We start from the raw sequence: 19,204 nt of genomic DNA, 5'->3' as shown, positions 1-19,204 counted from the left end.
GACTAGAGAATAATTTCATCAAACAAAACTTTGTGTTTGTTCACTTGCCACTAGATTTGTGTTGGCTGATTATCTAGCACAATGTAAGCAGTATTTGTTGCATGTATTTGTTTTCTACATACATGAATCAGACTGAAAACTGTTACGTTAACTGTACATTTTATTCCTCATTCAAAAGATGTTTTCAATTTATTGCAGAAGGCATCATTTATAGAGAGGTTAAGGCACACAGACATAATGCCTCTTGATTTTAACTGCCCGCTTGGCAGAAATCTGGGTGGTGAGGGGAGGCAGTTAAAATAATGCTCGTGTCTTGCCCCTCAGATTACCTTGCGGGTTAGGAATTACATAATACTATGTTTACCTGTGATTCTATTTTATTATTTTGATTCCAGATGGAGTCAATTCCGTCAACTAGTGGACCAAAAGAAAGATGCACTCAATTCTGCACTCAGTATTCAGAACTACCACCTTGAATGCAATGAAACAAAATCCTGGATTAGGGAAAAGACCAAAGTCATTGAATCCACGCAAGATCTGGGCAATGATCTTGCTGGTGTCATGGCCCTCCAAAGGAAATTAACTGGAATGGAACGTGATTTGACAGCTATTGAAGCTAAATTAGATGACCTGCAGAAAGAAGCTGAAAGACTTGCTGCTGAACATCCTGACCAGGCACATGCTATTATGAGCCGTCTTGCAGAAATAAATGATGTCTGGGAAGAAATGAAATGTACTTTGAAGAACCGAGAAGAATCACTTGGTGAAGCAAACAAGCTTCAGCAATTCCTGCGTGATTTGGATGACTTCCAATCCTGGCTATCAAAAACCCAAACTGCTATTGCTTCTGAAGATATGCCCAACACCCTGGCAGAAGGAGAGAAGCTACTTACCCAGCACGAAAACATCAAAAATGAAATTAATAATTATGAAGAAGACTACCAGAAAATGCGTGACATGGGTGAGATGGTAACGCAGGGACAAACAGATGCACAATATATGTTCCTACGTCAGCGTCTGCAGGCTTTGGATACTGGATGGAATGAGCTGCACAAAATGTGGGAGAACCGACAGAATCACCTATCCCAATCACATTCATACCAACTTTTCTTAAGAGATACAAAACAAGCAGAAGGGTTCCTTAACAACCAGGTAAGCTAAGCACATGGCTTGTATTTAATTCTGACTTTCAGTTCCACCTTACAATCAGGAGCCTTTTATTACCTTAACATTTGTAAGATCTTTCCTCATTTTTTGTTATTTTACTTAAATCTGATGGAAGCTAAAATTCTATTGGCCCACTGTTTGAAACCTGCTGTTTTTTTGGTCCAGATCAACAGAAAATGCTCAACTGAGCAGATACAGTGATATGAGTGAGCCTTTTTATTTTTTATAAAATGTGAATGTTGCTGGCAAGGCCACCATCTGTTGCCCATCCCTAATTGCCCTTGAGAGTGGTAAGCTGTCTCTAGAACTGTTGCAGTCCAGCTGAAGAGGGTTCATCCACTGTGCTATTAGGGATAGAGCAAAATGGAGTAATATAAAGAGAAAACATAAGAATTCAGGAAGTATTGGACTGTAATCCAAACCGTCTCTCAAAAATTCTTGTACTGAGCATGAATTAAGTTGAAGGTTGAACTAGTCATTTTATGTGCAATCAGTATTTTTATTCCCTGATTACAAATGGCTGTACAAAGCCGATTGATAATTCATTGATTTGTTGAAATAAAGGAGTATGTGCTGGCACACACTGAAATGCCCACCACACTAGAGGCTGCTGAAGCTGCCATTAAGAAGCAGGAAGACTTCATGACGACCATGGATGCAAATGAAGATAAGATCAATGGAGTGGTAGAGACGGGCAGGAGACTAGTCAGCGATGGCAATATTTATTCTGACAAGATCCAGGAAAAAGTTGACTCAATTGATGAAAGGTAAAACAAAACTTATAAAGTGAGGTTCTGCCTTTTTTTGTAAACCATTAAGTTTAATATCTTCTATTTGTGAGAATATCCTATATTCTCTGCAAATAGTTATGTTCTACTTTAGTAGGAGTGACTTGTTACATTATGCTTCATTAGCTGGGCAGCACGGTAGCTCAAGTGGGTAACACTGTGGCTTCACAGCGCCAGGGTCCCAGGTTCGATTCCCCGCTGGGTCACTGTCTGTGCGGAGTCTGCACGTTCTCCCCGTGTCTGGGTTGGTTTCCTCCGAGTGCTCCGGTTTCCTCCCACAGTCCAAAGACGTGCAGATTAGGTGGATTGGCCATGCTAATTGCCCTTAGTGTCCAAAAAGGTTAGATGGGTTATTGGGTTACGAGGATATGGTGGACATGAGGGCTTAAGTGAGTCGGTGCAGACTCGATGGGCCGAATGGCCTCCTCCTGCTCTGTGTGTTCTATAATCTAGCTAATGTTGAAGTCTTGGGTTTTTGGAGAACTCACTGTCAGGAATTTTGATTTGAGTGCCCTTCTCCAATACCAAATTGTGGCCTTTATTTAGCAAGGCAACTAGATTCTTTAACTGAAATAGTGGAAATATAATTGTATGCATCATTATGAAATGAGTATTCAAATAATACACCATTATACTTTCAACCATCACACGCTGTTCAGTAATTATTTCACTTGCCTTCTGAAAAAATACCTGTTTCCAATAAATTGTTTTCACATTCAGATTATCTGTTCGCATTTTCACTTTGCACTGTGTGGCTACCTTAAGACCAGTTTAGTGGTGACTTGAAAACTAATCGGCAATTATAAAATATTGTCAGTGTTTAAATCACTCTTCCCTGCTGCACCCACCACTTACACTCCCCCAGATATAAACTGCAGTATCAGCAGAATGGTGAATAGTTTTAAATATTCTGAGGATAAAATATTTGTGGCACTTTAAATTCAAAAAGAGAAAACATACGTTTCTCAGGATCTTTTACCCGGCATGTTCCTGTTTCAAAACAATTTCTTCTATCCAGGATCTTTTATCCAGGATAATTACCAAGTAATTATTCTGATGCCCCTTGCTTGGCTAATTACTCTCTCATGGGAGGCCTTTTGAGAGTTGGCTTAAAAGGCTGTTCAAACTTATTCCTGGTCAGTCCAGAGATTTCCCATATAGAACTATCCCTAAATACAAAGATCACTGGTCAAGAATCACATTTAAGGGATATTTTCTGGAAGAAATTCTTAATGCCCTCTCCACTAACACTTTCCTCCAAAAGGTTTGAGCAAAGAGATCAGTGGTCTCTAATACTAACTTGCATTCCACTCAATTCTACAAAGCTGACTTAAATTTGATTTCTTGACATCCAAGGAGATTTCACACTGCATTGTCCAGATTATAATTGATAACCAGGTTATTTGCAGCATGAACAAAGTACAGGCTGACAGTAATGAAGGACATTGTCCAAATAACCTACTATCCCAATGGTGTGCAACAGTAGGTGGTGTAAAGCCCAAAATATTGGTAACATTCACCAATATTCATTGGTGTCTCGAGGCTTGTGATTTTAATGATACATTAATTATATTGTTAAGGATATAAAAGTGGAGGGCATTGATTACTTCAAGTACATATCAAGAAAGACTTCTGGGACACTTAGTATTGTTTAGGGAGAAGGTAGAGTATTAAAAAAGATTTCTGGGAGGCTGGGAGTTGTTTAGAGAGAAGACAGACATTTGTAACCTTGAGCTCTGTAAGTAAATTTAATATTAAGTAAAAGATTGACATCTGGTTTCCTACTTTCACCATCCAGTTGTCAGAAGCTATTTGAGATTGCATTTAACCTAATCTGAAGCATTGCCTCATGTTGCAGCTTTGTACTATAATGTAGTTTTCAAGATGTCGTTAACTATATTTTCAGTACAAAGTGGATAAATTAATTCCCTTGTGTTTGACACACTCAAGAATTGAAACAGTTACATCAGAGTGTAATATAGGGTATGAAAAGAGGTAAGCTACATATTAAAAAGCTAGTGCAATGTGACCCTAAAGACTGAGGCTCTGTTTTTAGAAAAAAACATTTTTGTCATTTAGAAGTTATTCTAAACAACTTCTTAAAAATTTTACTATTAAATTTAACCTATAGACATAAGAAGAACCGTGAGGCTGCCAGTGAACTTCTTATGCGCCTTAAGGACAATAGAGACCTACAGAAGTTTCTCCAAGACTGCCAGGAAGTAAACTTGCTATACAACTTATCTTGAACAAAGTACTTGTGTCATACTTTCATTGTAGATTATAAATGTAATATTTCTTGAACGCACATTTATGCTTTTGTTTTACAGTTATCCCTTTGGATCAGTGAGAAAATGCTCACTGCTCAGGACATGTCCTATGATGAAGCCAGAAATTTGCATAGCAAATGGCAGAAGCATCAGGCTTTTATGGCAGAGCTTGCATCAAATAAAGAATGGCTGGATAAAATTGATAAGGTATGATAGTGTTATAACCCTGCATGGGAATCATCCAGCTTGGGGTGATTATTCCCTAGTGCTGATTGGATTGTGAGTTAATCAGCATTAGTATAACAGGTCAGCTGTTATAGAAGCTGACAGAAAGGAGTGAGGACCTTAAGATGTATAACTGGGACCTGTGAAAATACTGCTGTTATGCTGAAGAAACGTCTTTCTCATGAACACTTCAGACTCCCCTTTGCTGCTTACTTCTGAGTATTCAGAATTTTGTTTCTGTAATAAATATATTGCAGCTTGAGTCGATTCTTTTAAGTTTACAATGTGAGAACTAACCCTTGAACTTCTATTATGACTTTTGTGATGGCCCAAAATAATTGATCCCGGTTTGCCTGTTGCATAAACTTGGAACCAAGGGGGAAAACATTGAATTTAAGGGGTATAATTTATTAATTTTGTATTTTGTTCCCCTTCTCAAATTCTTAATTCCTTTTTATTGAATTTACTTATATATTTTTTCTCAAATGCAGCATGGCTTTACCTATGATTATAAAACAGCGGTGCTGTGATGAACTGAGCCGCAGTAGCCCTCCTCAGTATTAGATTTGTCTCGCATTAAATTCTGATGTAGTTTTTCACACCATCAATTCAACAGTCAGAATTTAGCACTCTTGAATAAAGTGTTTCGGACTTGGGTTCTAGACTTGAATTGTGGCCACGTGTATGTGATTAGTAATTTCATACAAAATGTGTTAATGGCCAGTGCCACCTGTATGCTATTGAAGAATGCACCGAAACAACTTAGATTAGTTTGTCCTTTCGATTGTGGTTAAATGCCTCTTGCCTAATTGGTGCTTCCTTCCACGCAGCATCCTGAAATTGAGAACTCATTACATCAGGAATTCTTCTATGTGATTCAGTGCACAGGTACCCTGCCATAAAGGGACTAATTTAGCTCACTTGGCTAGACAGCTGGTTCGTGATGCAGAGCATGGCCAGCAGCACAGGTTCAAATCCCGTATCGGCTGAGATTATTCAGGAAGGCTCAACCTTGCCCCTCGCCTGAGGTGTGGTGATCCTCCGGTTAAATCACCACCAGTTAACTCTCCTCCTGCAAGGGAAAAGCAGGCAATAGTCATCTATATATCTATAGTCCAAAGATTGCAGATTGGGTAGATTGGTCATGCTAAATTGCCCTTAATATTCAAAAAGGTTAAGTGGAGTTATAATAATCTTTATTGTGACAAGTAAGCTTACGTTAACACTGCGATGAAGTTACTGTGAAAAGCCCCTAGTCGCCACATTGCGGCACCTGTTCGGGTACATAGAGGGAGAATTCAAAATGTCCAAATTACCTAGCAGTACATCTTTAGGTACTCGTGGGAGGAAATCGGAGCACCCGGAGGAAACCCATGCAGACGGGGGGAGAATGTGCAGACTCTGCACAGACAGTGGCCCAAGCTGGGAATTGAACCTAGGACCCTGGCGCTGTGAAGCAACAATGTGCTACCGTGCCGCTCAAACAATTACTGTGTTACGGGGATAGGTTGGAGGTATGGGCTTAAGTAGGGTGCTCTTTCCAAGGGCCGGTGCAGACTTGATGGACTGAATGGCCTCCTTCTGCATTGTAGATTCTATGATGTGGGATTATGGGGACTTTACCTTACCTTTACCCTGCAATACTCCCTATCCCGATTCTTTTCATTGGTTTATGCTTCAAGATTCCATTATGGACATTTATTTAACGTTATACACACAGCCCTTCAGACCCACAGCACACTAGGGTCTACACATACTCAGTACTTTTTATTTATAAACTAATGCAACGGATTCATTGTCTGGATGATGAAATTAACAACTTAAGCTATCCAAGGTTGCTTGCTTGAATTTCTACGATTGCCAGGATATATCCTGTAAAAATTGCCAGATTGCTGAATGTTATGTTTATCCTGTAGGATGGAATGCAGCTAACAGCAGAGAAGCCAGATACTGAGGTGGTCGTGAGAGAAAAACTGACAGCCCTACGCCATTTGTGGGAAGAACTAGAATCTACTACACAGGCCAAAGCTCAGCGTCTGTTCGATGCCAACAAAGCAGAGCTCTTCACCCAGAGCTGTGCTGATTTAGACAAATGGCTGCATAATCTGGAAGGCCAGCTCCAGTCAGATGATTATGGCAAGGACCTTACCAGTGTCTCTATTCTACTCAAGAAACAACAGGTATATACTCAGGAATGTTAGTTAGAAAAGGGGATGTTGACCAGCTGAACCTTCAATTGTTCCTTTTTTTTATATGCCTCTGATAATCTATTCCAAACTCTATGATCCAAGACAGCTTTGTTGAGCATCTTGGTGAAGATGTATATGTTCAGAGCAGAGAGAATTTCTCATTGCTTTAGTAGCAGAATTCACTAAGTCAAATTATATTTTCACCCACAAATAGCAATATGTAAATATCAAACTTCAATGCAGAATGTGATAGTTCCTTTGGAAAATTAATTGCATTATTGTACAACTACAGCTTATCCCTTTCAAGGTGATGTGAAATAATAGAAAGCTTACAAAGAATAAAAAATCAGAATTTTTTGGAAAGAGGGTAGAAAGAAGGGTTTATGGAAGGAGTTCCAGAGCTTCAAGCTTTAGCATTTGAAGTATGGTTGCCAATGGCACATCAATTAAAATTGAGGACATGCGAGAGGCCAGAATTAGCAGAACACTAAATTCTTGGAGGGTTGTACGGCCATAAGAGAAGTGGTAAAGATGGGGAAGGGTGTGGCTTTTGAAACCAGAATGAGAATTTTAAAATTGAGGTGACTTTAATATGCATAATTAACTTGTGTTATTCAGTTAACAATCTCAAGATTTTGCATAAGAATTATCTTCTGCTACCCAAAATATTTGAAGACCACATGAAGAGAAATTTCATATTTTAGCACCTTTGTTATTTGGTAATAATTATAAATTGCTTTTTTATACCCCACTTTCATTAGATGTTAGAAAATCAGATTGAAGTGCGAAAGAAGGAGGTGGAGGAACTGAAGGGTCAGGCCAAGGTTTTGAGCCAAGAAGGTAAAGATATTGACGAGGTGGATAGCAAGCGCACAATAGTTGAAAAAAGATTTTTGCAGCTACTGGAACCACTACATGAAAGGAAAAATTACTTGATGGCATCTAAAGAAATTCATCAATTCAACAGAGATCTGGAGGATGAGATTGTAAGTAGGAACATCGATATATGTAATTTAAACAGAGCATGCAAACTTGTACTTTGTTTTGGCTTGATTAAAATGCATGCAGAGATTACTTCTATATCACTGTGTTGCCTTGGGTTTTACCTGTTTGTTAATTACTGATTGTTTGATCAAAGGTAGCTTTTGATGTTGCAAAATTGGATGTAGCCTTGTAAATAAACTTAGTTACACCTTTATATTTGAACGGTCACCTAATTGCGAGTAAAGGCAAATCTGTCAGCACCAAAACATTAATCGTTTATATGAAATGTCCTTATTTAATTTATTCCTTCTTATTCTCCTTCCTAATTGGAAGAGGTGGAGAATCAGTAAAAGTAAAATTGAGGTGTCCAATTAGTTAATTTCTTGTATACAAAAACACATTTATTCTTATTGCTCTATAAAAAATGAAGAATGCAACTTAGTTGTTTTTGTGACGGGTGCATAAAGTTTCAGGCATTTTCTCATTTAAGTTCTTCTGTTCAAAAATACACTTTTAAAACGAATGGAGAGCTCAAATGCATTCTCCAGTGAAATTGTCTACAGAAATAATTTATTGCATATAATCTCTAAAAGTACTGACACAGGTAATTTAAAAAACGCATTTTACTTTTCAGTTGTGGGCTGAAGAACGCATGCCTCTTGCAACATCCACTGACCATGGTCACAACCTCCAGACTGTACAGATGCTGATCAAGAAAAACCAGGTGACTGATGAAAAATATATGGATGGAAATGTTTTGAAAATATAGCATTATTGTTGACTGCTAATATCCCAAGTATGTTTATTTGGCTCAGTCTGTTGCCTCTGAATTAGAGGGTCGTCGGTTCCAGTCTGCATCCAGAATTTGAAAATATACTCTACACCAAGACTGTAGTACAGAGGAGGTGCTGCATTGTCAGAGGTGCCATCTTCTGAATGAGATTTTAGACCAAACTCTGCCTGTGTGGTTGAATCCCAAGGCACTTTTTTGAAGAAGATTCAAAACTCTCAATGGATTACCTTAGAATCAACCCTCAACTATGCCATATAAACAGATAACTGGTTATTTATATAATTGATATTTATGATGATTTGCTTTTTGTAAATTCACTACCATGTTTGCCTACATTATGATTCTGCTTCAAATAATTATCTTGTATGAAAGGTGCTGAAATGTGAATTTCTGAGTGGCAGGAAACAGAGGGTGATGGTCGAGGGGTGTTTTTCTGACTGGAAGCCTCAGTCCGGTGGGGTCCTCCGGGATCAGTTTTGGGGCCCTTACTGTTTGTGATTTATATAAATGGTTTAGACTTGAATGTAGGAGGGTTGACCAATAAGTTTGTGGATGAAACGAAAATTGGTGGGGTGGTAAATAATGAGGAGGATAACCTTCGATTACAGGAGGATATAGATGGGCTGATCAGTGGCAAATGGAATTCAATCTGGATAAGAGTGAGGCAGGACAAACAAGGCAAGGGAATGCATGATGAACGGCAGGATCCAGGAACGCACCGAGGATTAGAGGGACCTTGGTGTGCATGTATACCGGACCCTTAAGGTAGCTGTGGAGGTGGATAAAGTGGTTAAGAAGGCATATGGTATACTCACTTTTATTAGCCAAGACATGGGGCAGAATTTAACCAAATAATTTCTAACTGTCATTTTGGGTGGGTTTGGCAGGGTGTTTCCTGCCGGCTTTTTGGGTGAGATCCACACCAATATTCACCCACACTGAAATCAATTTTTGGGGCCTTGACTAGTTTCTCCCCTGTCTAGCCCATACTTTGAAATATTTTTAGCAGGGGAGAGTTGGACTCACCGGCGAGACTGGAAGATCAAGCTGCCATTTGAAAGGGTACCTCGATTGCTATAAGAGCTTGAGGGTCCCCAACTCTCTCACCCATGGGCAATGTCACCCACGCACACATGAAGCATAATCATAATGTAGGCAAACATGGCAGTAAATTTGCAAATAGTAAATCATCATAAATATCAATTATATGAATAACTACCCCAAGGGAGGACATCTCACTATGGGATCTCTGCACTGCCACCCCAACTCCCCTAATTTCAGGCATCCCACTGCCTTTTGGGTAACTGCCCCCCTCAACCTTTTGGGCCCCTTCATACCCCCCTACTCCCCCCTTTCATGAACATGCCCCCCCCCCCACTCAGGCTCTGAACCTGCTACCCTAGTAGTGGCAATGCACCTAGGCACTCTGGCAATGCCAGGGTGGCAGTGCCAGCAGGAGTGCCAAGGGCCAACCTGCTCTGTCCCTCACCACCGTGTCTCCAAAGGCCTGGGGGAACCTACCCACTCCCCCTGGTGCCGTTAAGCCTGGTCCAGGTTTGTGTGGAGCAGTTCTAAACGGCACCCTGGTGAGGTCTCCCAGACATTTCGGTGAATCCTGGGCCTCGGGAGAATTCGGTGAAGGCACATTTAAATATTCATATCTAGATCTCACCCAGTGAGGGCGAGATCCAGATTGCGACACCTTGAGTGATCTTGTGAAGTTCTGTGGCCTCTTACCAACAGCAAGTCGGGCACTACGAGGCTGTTAAATCGCACCCATAAAGTTTAAGAGCAGGGAGGCTATGCTGGAACTGTATAAGATGTTGTTTAGGCCACAGCTAGAGTATTGTGTGTAGGTATGGGATCCACATTTTAGGAGGGATTTACCTGGAAGTTGCCTGGGCTGCAGAGCGTTCGTTATGAAGAGAGTTTGGATAGACTTGGATTGTTTTCCTTGAATTAGAGGAGACTGAAGGGGACATGATTAAAATGTATAAAATTATGTATAAAATTATGAAGGATATAGAGTGGACAGGAAAAAACTTTTCCTCTTGATGGAGGGATCATAGACTAGGGTGCATCGATTTACGGTAAGGGGCAGGAGGTTCAGAGGGAATGTGAGGGAAACCTTTTTCACGCAGAGGGTGACAGGAACTCATTGCTGAAAGTGTGATGGAGGCAGTGACTCTATTACCTTTGAAGTTTTTAGATGTGCATTTATGATACCAAGGCTGGAAAATGGGATTAGAATGGTTAGGTGGTTATTTTTGATTAGTGCAGATGCAAATGAACTTTATAAGACAAATGCAAAATATGTTAAGCTTCTTGATCATTTTATGAGAAAGGTAACATTACTTCATCAGATAAATGAAACATGCCATCTTTGTCAGTACTAAAATATGGTTCCCACCACTTAAAACATCTATATTTAAAAGGAGCAGTCACACAACGGCCAAAAAAACGATACCTTTATCAATTTGCAATATTATTGTGGTGATATGCATCACTGTAAATACACAAGGGGTTAATGTAAATACACGTAGACCAGATAGACACTAGAGGGAGCACCAGAGACATGACACACAGACATTCAACCAATAGGTCAGTAAGATAGGACATGACCAGTGGGCATTCACGACACACACAGGTGACACTACCACAGGGGGGCATTACACCAACCCATATAAAAGGACACAGCACACATGATCTTCCTCTTTCCAGTGGAGACACTTAGAGTACACAGAACATTGGCCGAGAGCTGCCGCCCCCTCACAAAACCCATCTGGTCCTCCCTATCACCCTGGCACACATTCCCTATCACTGCCAGCACCTTCGCCAACAACTTTACATCCTCATTTAGCAACAATATCAGGTGGTATGATCCACACTGCTCCGGATCTTTAACTTTCTTTAAAATGAGCAAGATAGATGCCTGACACAGTGTGGGGGAAGTTCATCTCTCCCCCCGAATCATTGTACCTCTCCTTTGACAGCCCCAACTCCAACCCAAACCTCTTAGAAATTTTCAAACCCGCTTGGACCCTGGGCCTTCCCTGCACCACCACCACCCCCCCCCCCCCCCCCCCCCCCCCCCCCCAAACAATCCATCATTTCCCCATGTCTATCGGGGCCCCCAGTCCCTGTACTCTCACCTCATTCACCCCCATACAGAAACTGCTTCATGTCCTCATCCCCCACCGGGGCTCCGATCAACTTACAATAAAATGTCTCAAAACACCCCATTTATATCCTACGGCCCTGTTACCAGTTTGCCTCTCCCCAACCCTGAGCTTCCCAATCTCCCTCGCTGCTGCCTGGCTCCTCAGCTGATGTGCAAGCATCCTGCTCGCTTTCTCCCCATACTCGTACCTCTGGCCCTGCTCAGCTGTCCCACCGCCTCCCCTGTTGACACTAGCCCAAACTCCATTTGGATTTTCTGCCTCGTCTTCAGCAATGCCTCCTCTGGTACTGCCGAGATTCTCCGGTCCACCACCAGAAAGCATCTTTGCCTCCACCAGCCTCAGCCTCTCCGCCTGTGCCGCCCTCACCTTATACGCCCTAGGTGAAGTGAATTCCCCTCCAACGACTCTCTTCAACTGCTCCCACAATGTAGCCGCCGGGACCCTCCCCGTCTTATTATGCTCCACATAGTTCTGGGTAGCCAGCCCTATCTTCTCACATTCATCCTTATTGGTCAATAACCCCATATCCAACCTCCACCGCGGTCTCTGGGAGCTCACCCCTCTGTCCGCAAGTCCACCCAGTGTGGCGCGTGGTCAGACACCATGACCGCCGAATACTCGGACCCAATCAACCATGCCAACAGTGTCGTGTCCAGGAGAAAAATAATTAATCCGGGAGTACCCTCGTGGACATGCGAAAAGAACGAAAGTTCCTTCGCCCTCGGGTCTCTCACACTGCAACGGGTCCGATGCCCCCATTCACTCCATAAATCCCAACAACTCCTTTGCCATTGCTGACATCCTCATAGATCTGGGGCATGACCCTGTTCAGCCTAGGATCCAGCACCGTATTAAAATCCTCCTCCTCCATGATCAGCCGGTGCATGGCCAGGCCCGGCATCTTTGACAGGACGCCCCTCATAAACTCCACATTGTCCCAATTTGGGGCATAAATATTCACCACCTGGCACGCCTTCTGACCTCCCGCTCACCATAATTAATCTACCCCCAAGGTCCCCCACTATGGTCCCCACTGCACAGGACATCCACCTATTAACCAGCATTGCCACCCCCCTTGTCTTAATATCCAGCCCCGAACGAAACACCTGTCCCACCCATCCCTTCCTCCACCTTATCTCATCCAGCACATTCAAATGAGTCTCTTGCAAGAACTCAACGCCCGCCTTCAAACTCTTCAAATGTGCAAACGCCATGCCTCTTTACATCCCATTTAATCCCCAAACATTGCATGAAATCAGCCAGGCCCCGGGGGGGGGGGGGGGGGGGGGGGCACTCTTCCCCCCTCTCCGCTTCCCGCCCCGTCCCTCCGGCCAGCCATATTTCTGCTTAACTGGCCCCCCCAGGGCCTCTCCAAAATGGCCACCGCCATTGCCCCCTGAGCAACTGCACCACACCAACTTCATCCATGTCAGCAACTCCTCCCCCCCCCCCCCCCCCCCCCCCCACCCCCAACAATGGATCTATCCCCCATTTTCATTTCATGATAACTAGTCTATCCACTAGCATAGTGGCCCCCACACAAGGCAGCTGCCTTCCCCAATCCCCCTCTCCAATCCCCCTCTCCAATCCCACGTACATGCTCCTCCACAGTCCCACTTATATCCACAGCCCCAATAACTCACAGAATATTAAAAACATGATATAACATTCAACCTGGCCAAAAAGCACCAACACTTTCCCCACTGGTATCTCCATAGTCCAAAGTTCTTAAGAAAGGTCCCAAGTCTGTGGTCTCACAAAAACCTGATCGCCTTCTCCGGCGTGACCATGGAGAACTCCTGGCCCCGGTATGTGACCCATAACCAGGCTGGGAACAGCACCCAAACTTCAGTCCTTCCTTGAAAAGGACCACTTTGACCCTATTGAATCCAGCCCGACGCTTCACCAGCTCCGCACCCAGATCCTGGTGGACCCGAATCACATTCCCTTCCCAGGTGCATTTCCTCGACACCTTCAGCCACCACAGAACCTTCTCCTTGTCTAAATATCTGTGCAGTCGTGCCACCATCGCCTTCAGCTGCTCCCATGCCTTCGGCCTCCTCCTGAGTGACCTGTGCGCACGATCCACCTGGGGGGGGGGGGGGGGGGGGGGGTCCATGAGCACCTCCCCCACCAGTGGCTTGCAGTCCCTCATTGCCTTCAGGTATCCCCACAATTCGAAGATTCTGCCTCCTCGACTGATTCTCCAAATTGTCCACTTTCTCCCTCAGCTTCCTTTGGCCCTCCACCACCAGTGTAATTTCTGCCTCCAAGGAGGCCAGCCAGTCTTCATGGTCTGCCACTGACTCTTCCACTTTTGGAACGATGTGCTATGTGCCTCCAACTTCTGCTCCACTCTCAATGGCTGCCCAAATCAGGTCAGCCATCTTAGACACATCTCCTGCCTTTGCTGCCGGAACTTGACCATCAAATATTCCACCAACTGTTCTGTGGACCACTGAGTGGTCAACAATGCCAAAGAGCATTATCCACCATCTTTCCTTCTATCGCACTCTGCAAAAGCCCTAGATCTGACTGTTACCACTTTACAGTTGCACTTCTTATTTGATAGGGCTGAAACATGCCCAGCCTAAGGAGAATCCTTAACGCTCTCTGTTCCTGTGCTTTGTACCAGCAAATTCCCTCGTAAATGGACAACAAGGACCAAATAATTTAGGCTCAAGCAGGAGCCACCGAAATGCGACCACTCACTCCATGGCCGCCAGTGGAAGTCAAAAGAAGCTTATCATACAGGGTACTAGTGAGACCACATCTGGAGTGCTGTGTACGGTATTGGTCTCCTTTTTTAAAGAAAGATGTAAATCGGTTAGCAGTTCAAGAAGGTTTACCAGGAATGGGCGAGCAGGTTGCCTTTTGGGGAAAGGTTAGGCTTGTGTCCTCGGGAGTTCAGAAGAGTAAAAAGGTGACTTGATTGAAACCTAGAAGAGCTCAGGAGGTCTTTGATATGGAGATGCCGGCGCTGGACTGGGGTGAGCACACTAAGAAGTCTTACAGCACCAGGTTAAAGTCCAACAGGTTTGTTTCAAACACTAGCTTTCGGAGCACTGCTCCTTCCTCAGGTGAGGAAGGAGCTGCGCTCCGAAAGCTAGTGTTTGAAACAAACAAATTGGACTTTAACCTGGTGTCGTAGGACTTCTTACTCAGGAGGTCAAGACAGAGTAGATATGAAGTGGATGTTTCCTTTTGTGAGAGAAAGTCATTTATCTCTGCCCCTTAATCCCTTCTGTATATCCTAACCTTGATTTTGCTCCCTTTACAATAGCTTACATGTAATTTATATTTCCTGTTTTTTACTTGTTTGTTTACGCTCTATGAGGATTCTTTATTCTGGTTGAGAATTTCCTTGCTATTTTCCCTGCTTACAGATGCCACAGATATCCTACAGAGAACATTGCACCGGGTCAGATATGGGGTTATGTCTGCTGACAAACCCACTGGGCATCTGTATTCAAGGCAATCTGTGAAAGCCATTCTTTCACCACTGAAAGGAAAATCTGGTCCATTATACAGTTTGCAATCATTTGTGCTGAAACAGTGCTCGCCATGTTTCATTCACTTCACTTTCAAAATATAAGAAAGCTAAATTACCCCACAGCACATTATGGGGCTGTCATAGCAGTCATCCAGGAAACAAACAAATTGTGATGAAAATAGCAACATTTACTGGTCTTAAAACTGGACAAATGAATAAAGCAGGTTGCAAACTCATGTAATGAATGAAGTAAAAGAACAATTGACTTTCACATAATAGCCCATCAGATCAAAACATCAAGGTGCTGCACATGCAAGGACTTTGCTGTTGTTGAAATTAGTATCCCCTCACTACACTATTGCCAGTGGCAGGCAATTCGTGTTCATATGAATGAACCTAACATAAGCAAGTATTTCTTCTGTGTTGTAATAAAGCTGCATGTTTTTTGTCTGGTCTAGACCCTTCAAAAGGAAATTCAAGGCCATAAACCACGTATTGATGATATATTTGAGAGAAGCCAAAGTATGGTAACTGCTGATTCCCCAAGTGCGAAGGCTATTCAGCAGAGATTATCAGAATTACGAGAACTTTGGAAGTTATTGTCTGAAGAAACGGAGAAGCGTCACAATCGTCTGGTGGAGTCTCACAAAGCCCAACAGTACTATTTTGATGCTGCAGAGGCGGAAGCCTGGATGAGTGAACAGGAATTGTACATGATGTCGGAAGAGAAAGCGAAGGTTGAATATTACATATTTTACTATTCTGATGGTGCTGCTGATTTAAAAATATGCTGAATGAAACATGTTAAATTGAAGAAAAAACTAAAGCTCGGAAAACAATTGTTAATTTAGGAAAGCTTACCGACAACCTTTTAAAAAAAATAAAAATATTTTTATTGGGTTTTGTTATACATTGCACAGTATAAATACACACAAAATGGAAAGGCTTTTGCGGGGTGGGGGGGGCACCTTGGTGGCTTTGAACCATTTCTTCTTCTCGATATTTTGTTCTCCTTCTGCCTTGCTGTATTCATTGTGGCTGTTGTGTTCCCCTGTATTTCCTGTCCCGCTTGTGTTCCCGTCTCTTTCCTCCTGGTTCTCCTCTGTTGTTTTTCCCTGCCCTGCTGCCCCCATTTCTCTTGCAGGGTTTGGTTACGCTTTCTTGTTTCCCCGGGTCTTCCCCCTTCCCCCCCTTTCCTATTGCGTCTTGGCTACCTTATCTTAGTCCCTGGCTACTTAGTTGCTGGCCACAAACAGGTCCCGGAACAACTGGGTGAATGGCTTCCATGTTTTGTGGAAGCCATCATCCGACCCAAGGATGGCGAATTTGATTTTCTCCTTTTGGAGAAATTCTGATCTCGGACAGCCAGCCGGCAGCTTTAGGTGGTGCTGCTGACCGCCAGCCGAGCAGGATTCTACGGTGGGCAATCAGGGAGGCAGGGGCATCGGCCCTGCTCCCGATGAACAGATCTGGCTGGTCTGATTTCCTCGAAGACCACCACCTTCGAGCATGGTTCCACCCTCATCCCCACCACTTTGGACATAGTCTCGAAGAAGGATGTCCAGTACCCAGCAAGCCTGGGACAAGACATGTGGGCGTGATTGGCCAGGCCTCCTTGGCACCGTTCACATCTGTCTTCCACCTCCGGAAAGAACCTACTCATTCGGGTTCTGGCCAAGTGGACTCTATATACCACTTTTAGTTGCGTTAGGTTGAGTCTTGCACATGTGGAGGTGCAGTTAACCCTGTGTAGTGCTTCGCTCCAGAGTCCCCACCCTATTTCGAACCCCAAGTCTTCCTCCCACTTCCTCCTTGTCGCGTCCAGTTTGTCATCAGCCCTCTCAGTCGTCAGTACATGTCACTACAGTTCCATCTGCCTAGAATGTCTGCGTGCAGTAATTGTTCCAGTCGTGATTGTCGCGGCAGTCATGGGTATGTCCTCATTTTCTTTGTAGGATGTTTTAAAGCTGCAGGTACCTGTATTCGTTGCCCCATGCCAGTTGAAATCTTTCCGTCAGTTCATCCAGTGTTGTGACCCTACCGTCGGTGTATCGGTCTCTGTCAACGTCCCCCCGTCCTGTCTCCACTTTTTAAAGTTGGCGTCAGTGAGTGCCGGTGTGAACTTGTGACTGTTGCAGATGGAGGCCTTATCGGACATTTCGGTTAGGCCAAATTGTTGTTGTAGCTGGTTCCAGGACTGGAGTGTAGCCACCACTACACTGCTTGAGCACTTTTTGGGTGGGAATGGGAGTGCCGCCGTGGAAAGGGCCCAGAGGGAGGTCTCCTTGCAGGAGGCCTCTGCGTGCACCCATTCGGCTTCTGGCTCCTTTATCCATCCCCTTACTCTTTCTGCTGTTTCTGCCTAGTGGTAGTATTGGGAGGGCTAGTCTCCCCCTCTCCTGGATTTTGTTTTCTGTAGGACTTTCTTTGGGGTCCTTCCCTCAAACGAACGCCACAATTAGTTTATCCAGTGAATTGAAAAGGGCCTTGTGGATGTAGATCGGGATGGAGCTAAGTAGGAAGAGGTACCTGGACAGTACGTTCATTTTGATCGTCTGCACTCTCCCTGCAGGTCCTTTTCAACTTCCCCTGTCAGACTGGTCAGGTTCCCTTTGTGGATCTCTGCCCAGTCATGAGCGATTTGAATCCCCAGTTAGCGGAAGTTGTGCTGGATTGTTTAAAAGGCAGGCCCACCAGCGCTGCCCCTCCCCCTTGCAGGTTCACCAGGAAGATCTTGCTTTTGCTCATGTTAAGTTTTTAGCCCGAGAGGGCACAGAACTCTTTCAGGAGCGTGATGATTCCTTCCAAGATGCTTTGTGGGTCCGAGATGTAGAGGAGCAGGTCATCCGCGTAGAGCAAGACTCTATGCTTCCTGTCTTCTCTTCGGATCCCTTTCCAGTTCTTTGCAGTTCTGAGTGCGATCACGAGTGGTTCAATTGCTAGGTAGAACAGCAGCGGGGATAAGGTGTATCCTTGCCTAATGCCTCTGTGCAGCTGTAAGTACTGGAGTTGGTGGTGTTTGCCCGTATGCTCGCCATGGGAGCGTTGTACAGGAGTGAATCCTGTTCCTAGCCCGAACCGCTCCATGAGGTACTTCCCTCGGGCGTCCTCTCCCCAGATGGGCTCATGATCACGTTCAGCAGGCGTCTGATGTTCGATGTTAGCTATATACCTTTGACAAAGCTCTGGTACGCAGTTCTCCAGCCTCTTAGCTGCTTACAGACACTTGATTAAAAACCGTCAAGATGTCTTTCCAAACTCCCAATGAATGATTCCCCCATTCAATTAAGTTTTTCTTCTATTTCCAAAGTTCTATGGTAATTCAAAAAAGATAGTTGTCCATAATGTTCACAGCACTCAACCCCAGGAAAGCCACTGAACATGTTGGGCAATGTACTCAGATCAAAATACATCTTTCCTATTATTTCCTTTTTTTTTCAATCTCCATTTTCGAATATTCTTTAAAAGTCTATCTCTGAATTACTTAAAATACTGAAATGATTAGCCATTATATTTGCAGTGAATCTACTCTTTTAAAATACTTAAATGATTAGCCACTATATTTGCAGTGAATCTCATCTTTCATTAAACATTTTGAAAGAAAAATTTAGAAAATTCCCAGGGAACTGTTTTAAAAACAATTTTTATTGGACGTATCACTTTGCAGGATGAGCAGAGTGCGGTGATGATGTTGAAGAAACATCAGATTTTGGAGTTGGCAGTGGAAGATTATGCTGAGACTGTGCATCAACTTTCAAAGACTAGCAGAGCTTTGGTAGCAGATGGACACCCAGAGAGGTAGGTTTATTCCTTGGCATTAAGTTCAGTAGTATTGAAATACAAAAAGGATGGAATTGGTCTTTGCAGAAATAGGTCATCAGCAGTTGACTTTACATCCTAACTGATTTATTTTCCATTGATCAGCTGCGAAACGGTTTGCAAATTCATATTGCCCATCTTGCATGACCACCAAAGACCAGTTTCACTCCATAAATATTTAATCATTCCCCATTTGTACATTTTCTTACATCAGTGTATAGATGTCATCTAAATGTGGAAAATTGAGAGACTCTTTTCAGGTTTTTACTTTGTAGCCTTTGCAAGATAAATCTA

At 43.4% G+C, this 19,204-nt stretch overlaps 1 protein-coding gene across 2 annotated transcripts in view; it reads left to right on the top strand.

Annotated features, from left to right (window-relative positions):
• The window catches only part of sptbn1 (spectrin, beta, non-erythrocytic 1), a 301,037-nt gene that overhangs the window by 228,592 nt on the left and 53,241 nt on the right, over positions 1–19,204 (top strand). For both annotated transcript variants that reach the window (XM_038810024.1, XM_038810035.1), the window contains 9 exons: positions 396–1,152; positions 1,732–1,934; positions 4,087–4,177; positions 4,286–4,432; positions 6,367–6,630; positions 7,401–7,625; positions 8,258–8,347; positions 15,550–15,828; positions 18,759–18,889. In XM_038810024.1, the coding sequence (XP_038665952.1) occupies positions 396–1,152; positions 1,732–1,934; positions 4,087–4,177; positions 4,286–4,432; positions 6,367–6,630; positions 7,401–7,625; positions 8,258–8,347; positions 15,550–15,828; positions 18,759–18,889 (2,187 nt within the window). The remainder of the gene's footprint in view (positions 1–395; positions 1,153–1,731; positions 1,935–4,086; positions 4,178–4,285; positions 4,433–6,366; positions 6,631–7,400; positions 7,626–8,257; positions 8,348–15,549; positions 15,829–18,758; positions 18,890–19,204) is intronic.

Source organism: Scyliorhinus canicula, chromosome 1, assembly GCF_902713615.1.
Source record: "Scyliorhinus canicula chromosome 1, sScyCan1.1, whole genome shotgun sequence".
In the NCBI taxonomy this organism is placed as follows: Eukaryota; Metazoa; Chordata; class Chondrichthyes; order Carcharhiniformes; family Scyliorhinidae; genus Scyliorhinus; species Scyliorhinus canicula.
Note: the sequence above shows the minus strand (reverse complement) of the source record. Positions and strands in the feature narration are given on the sequence as shown.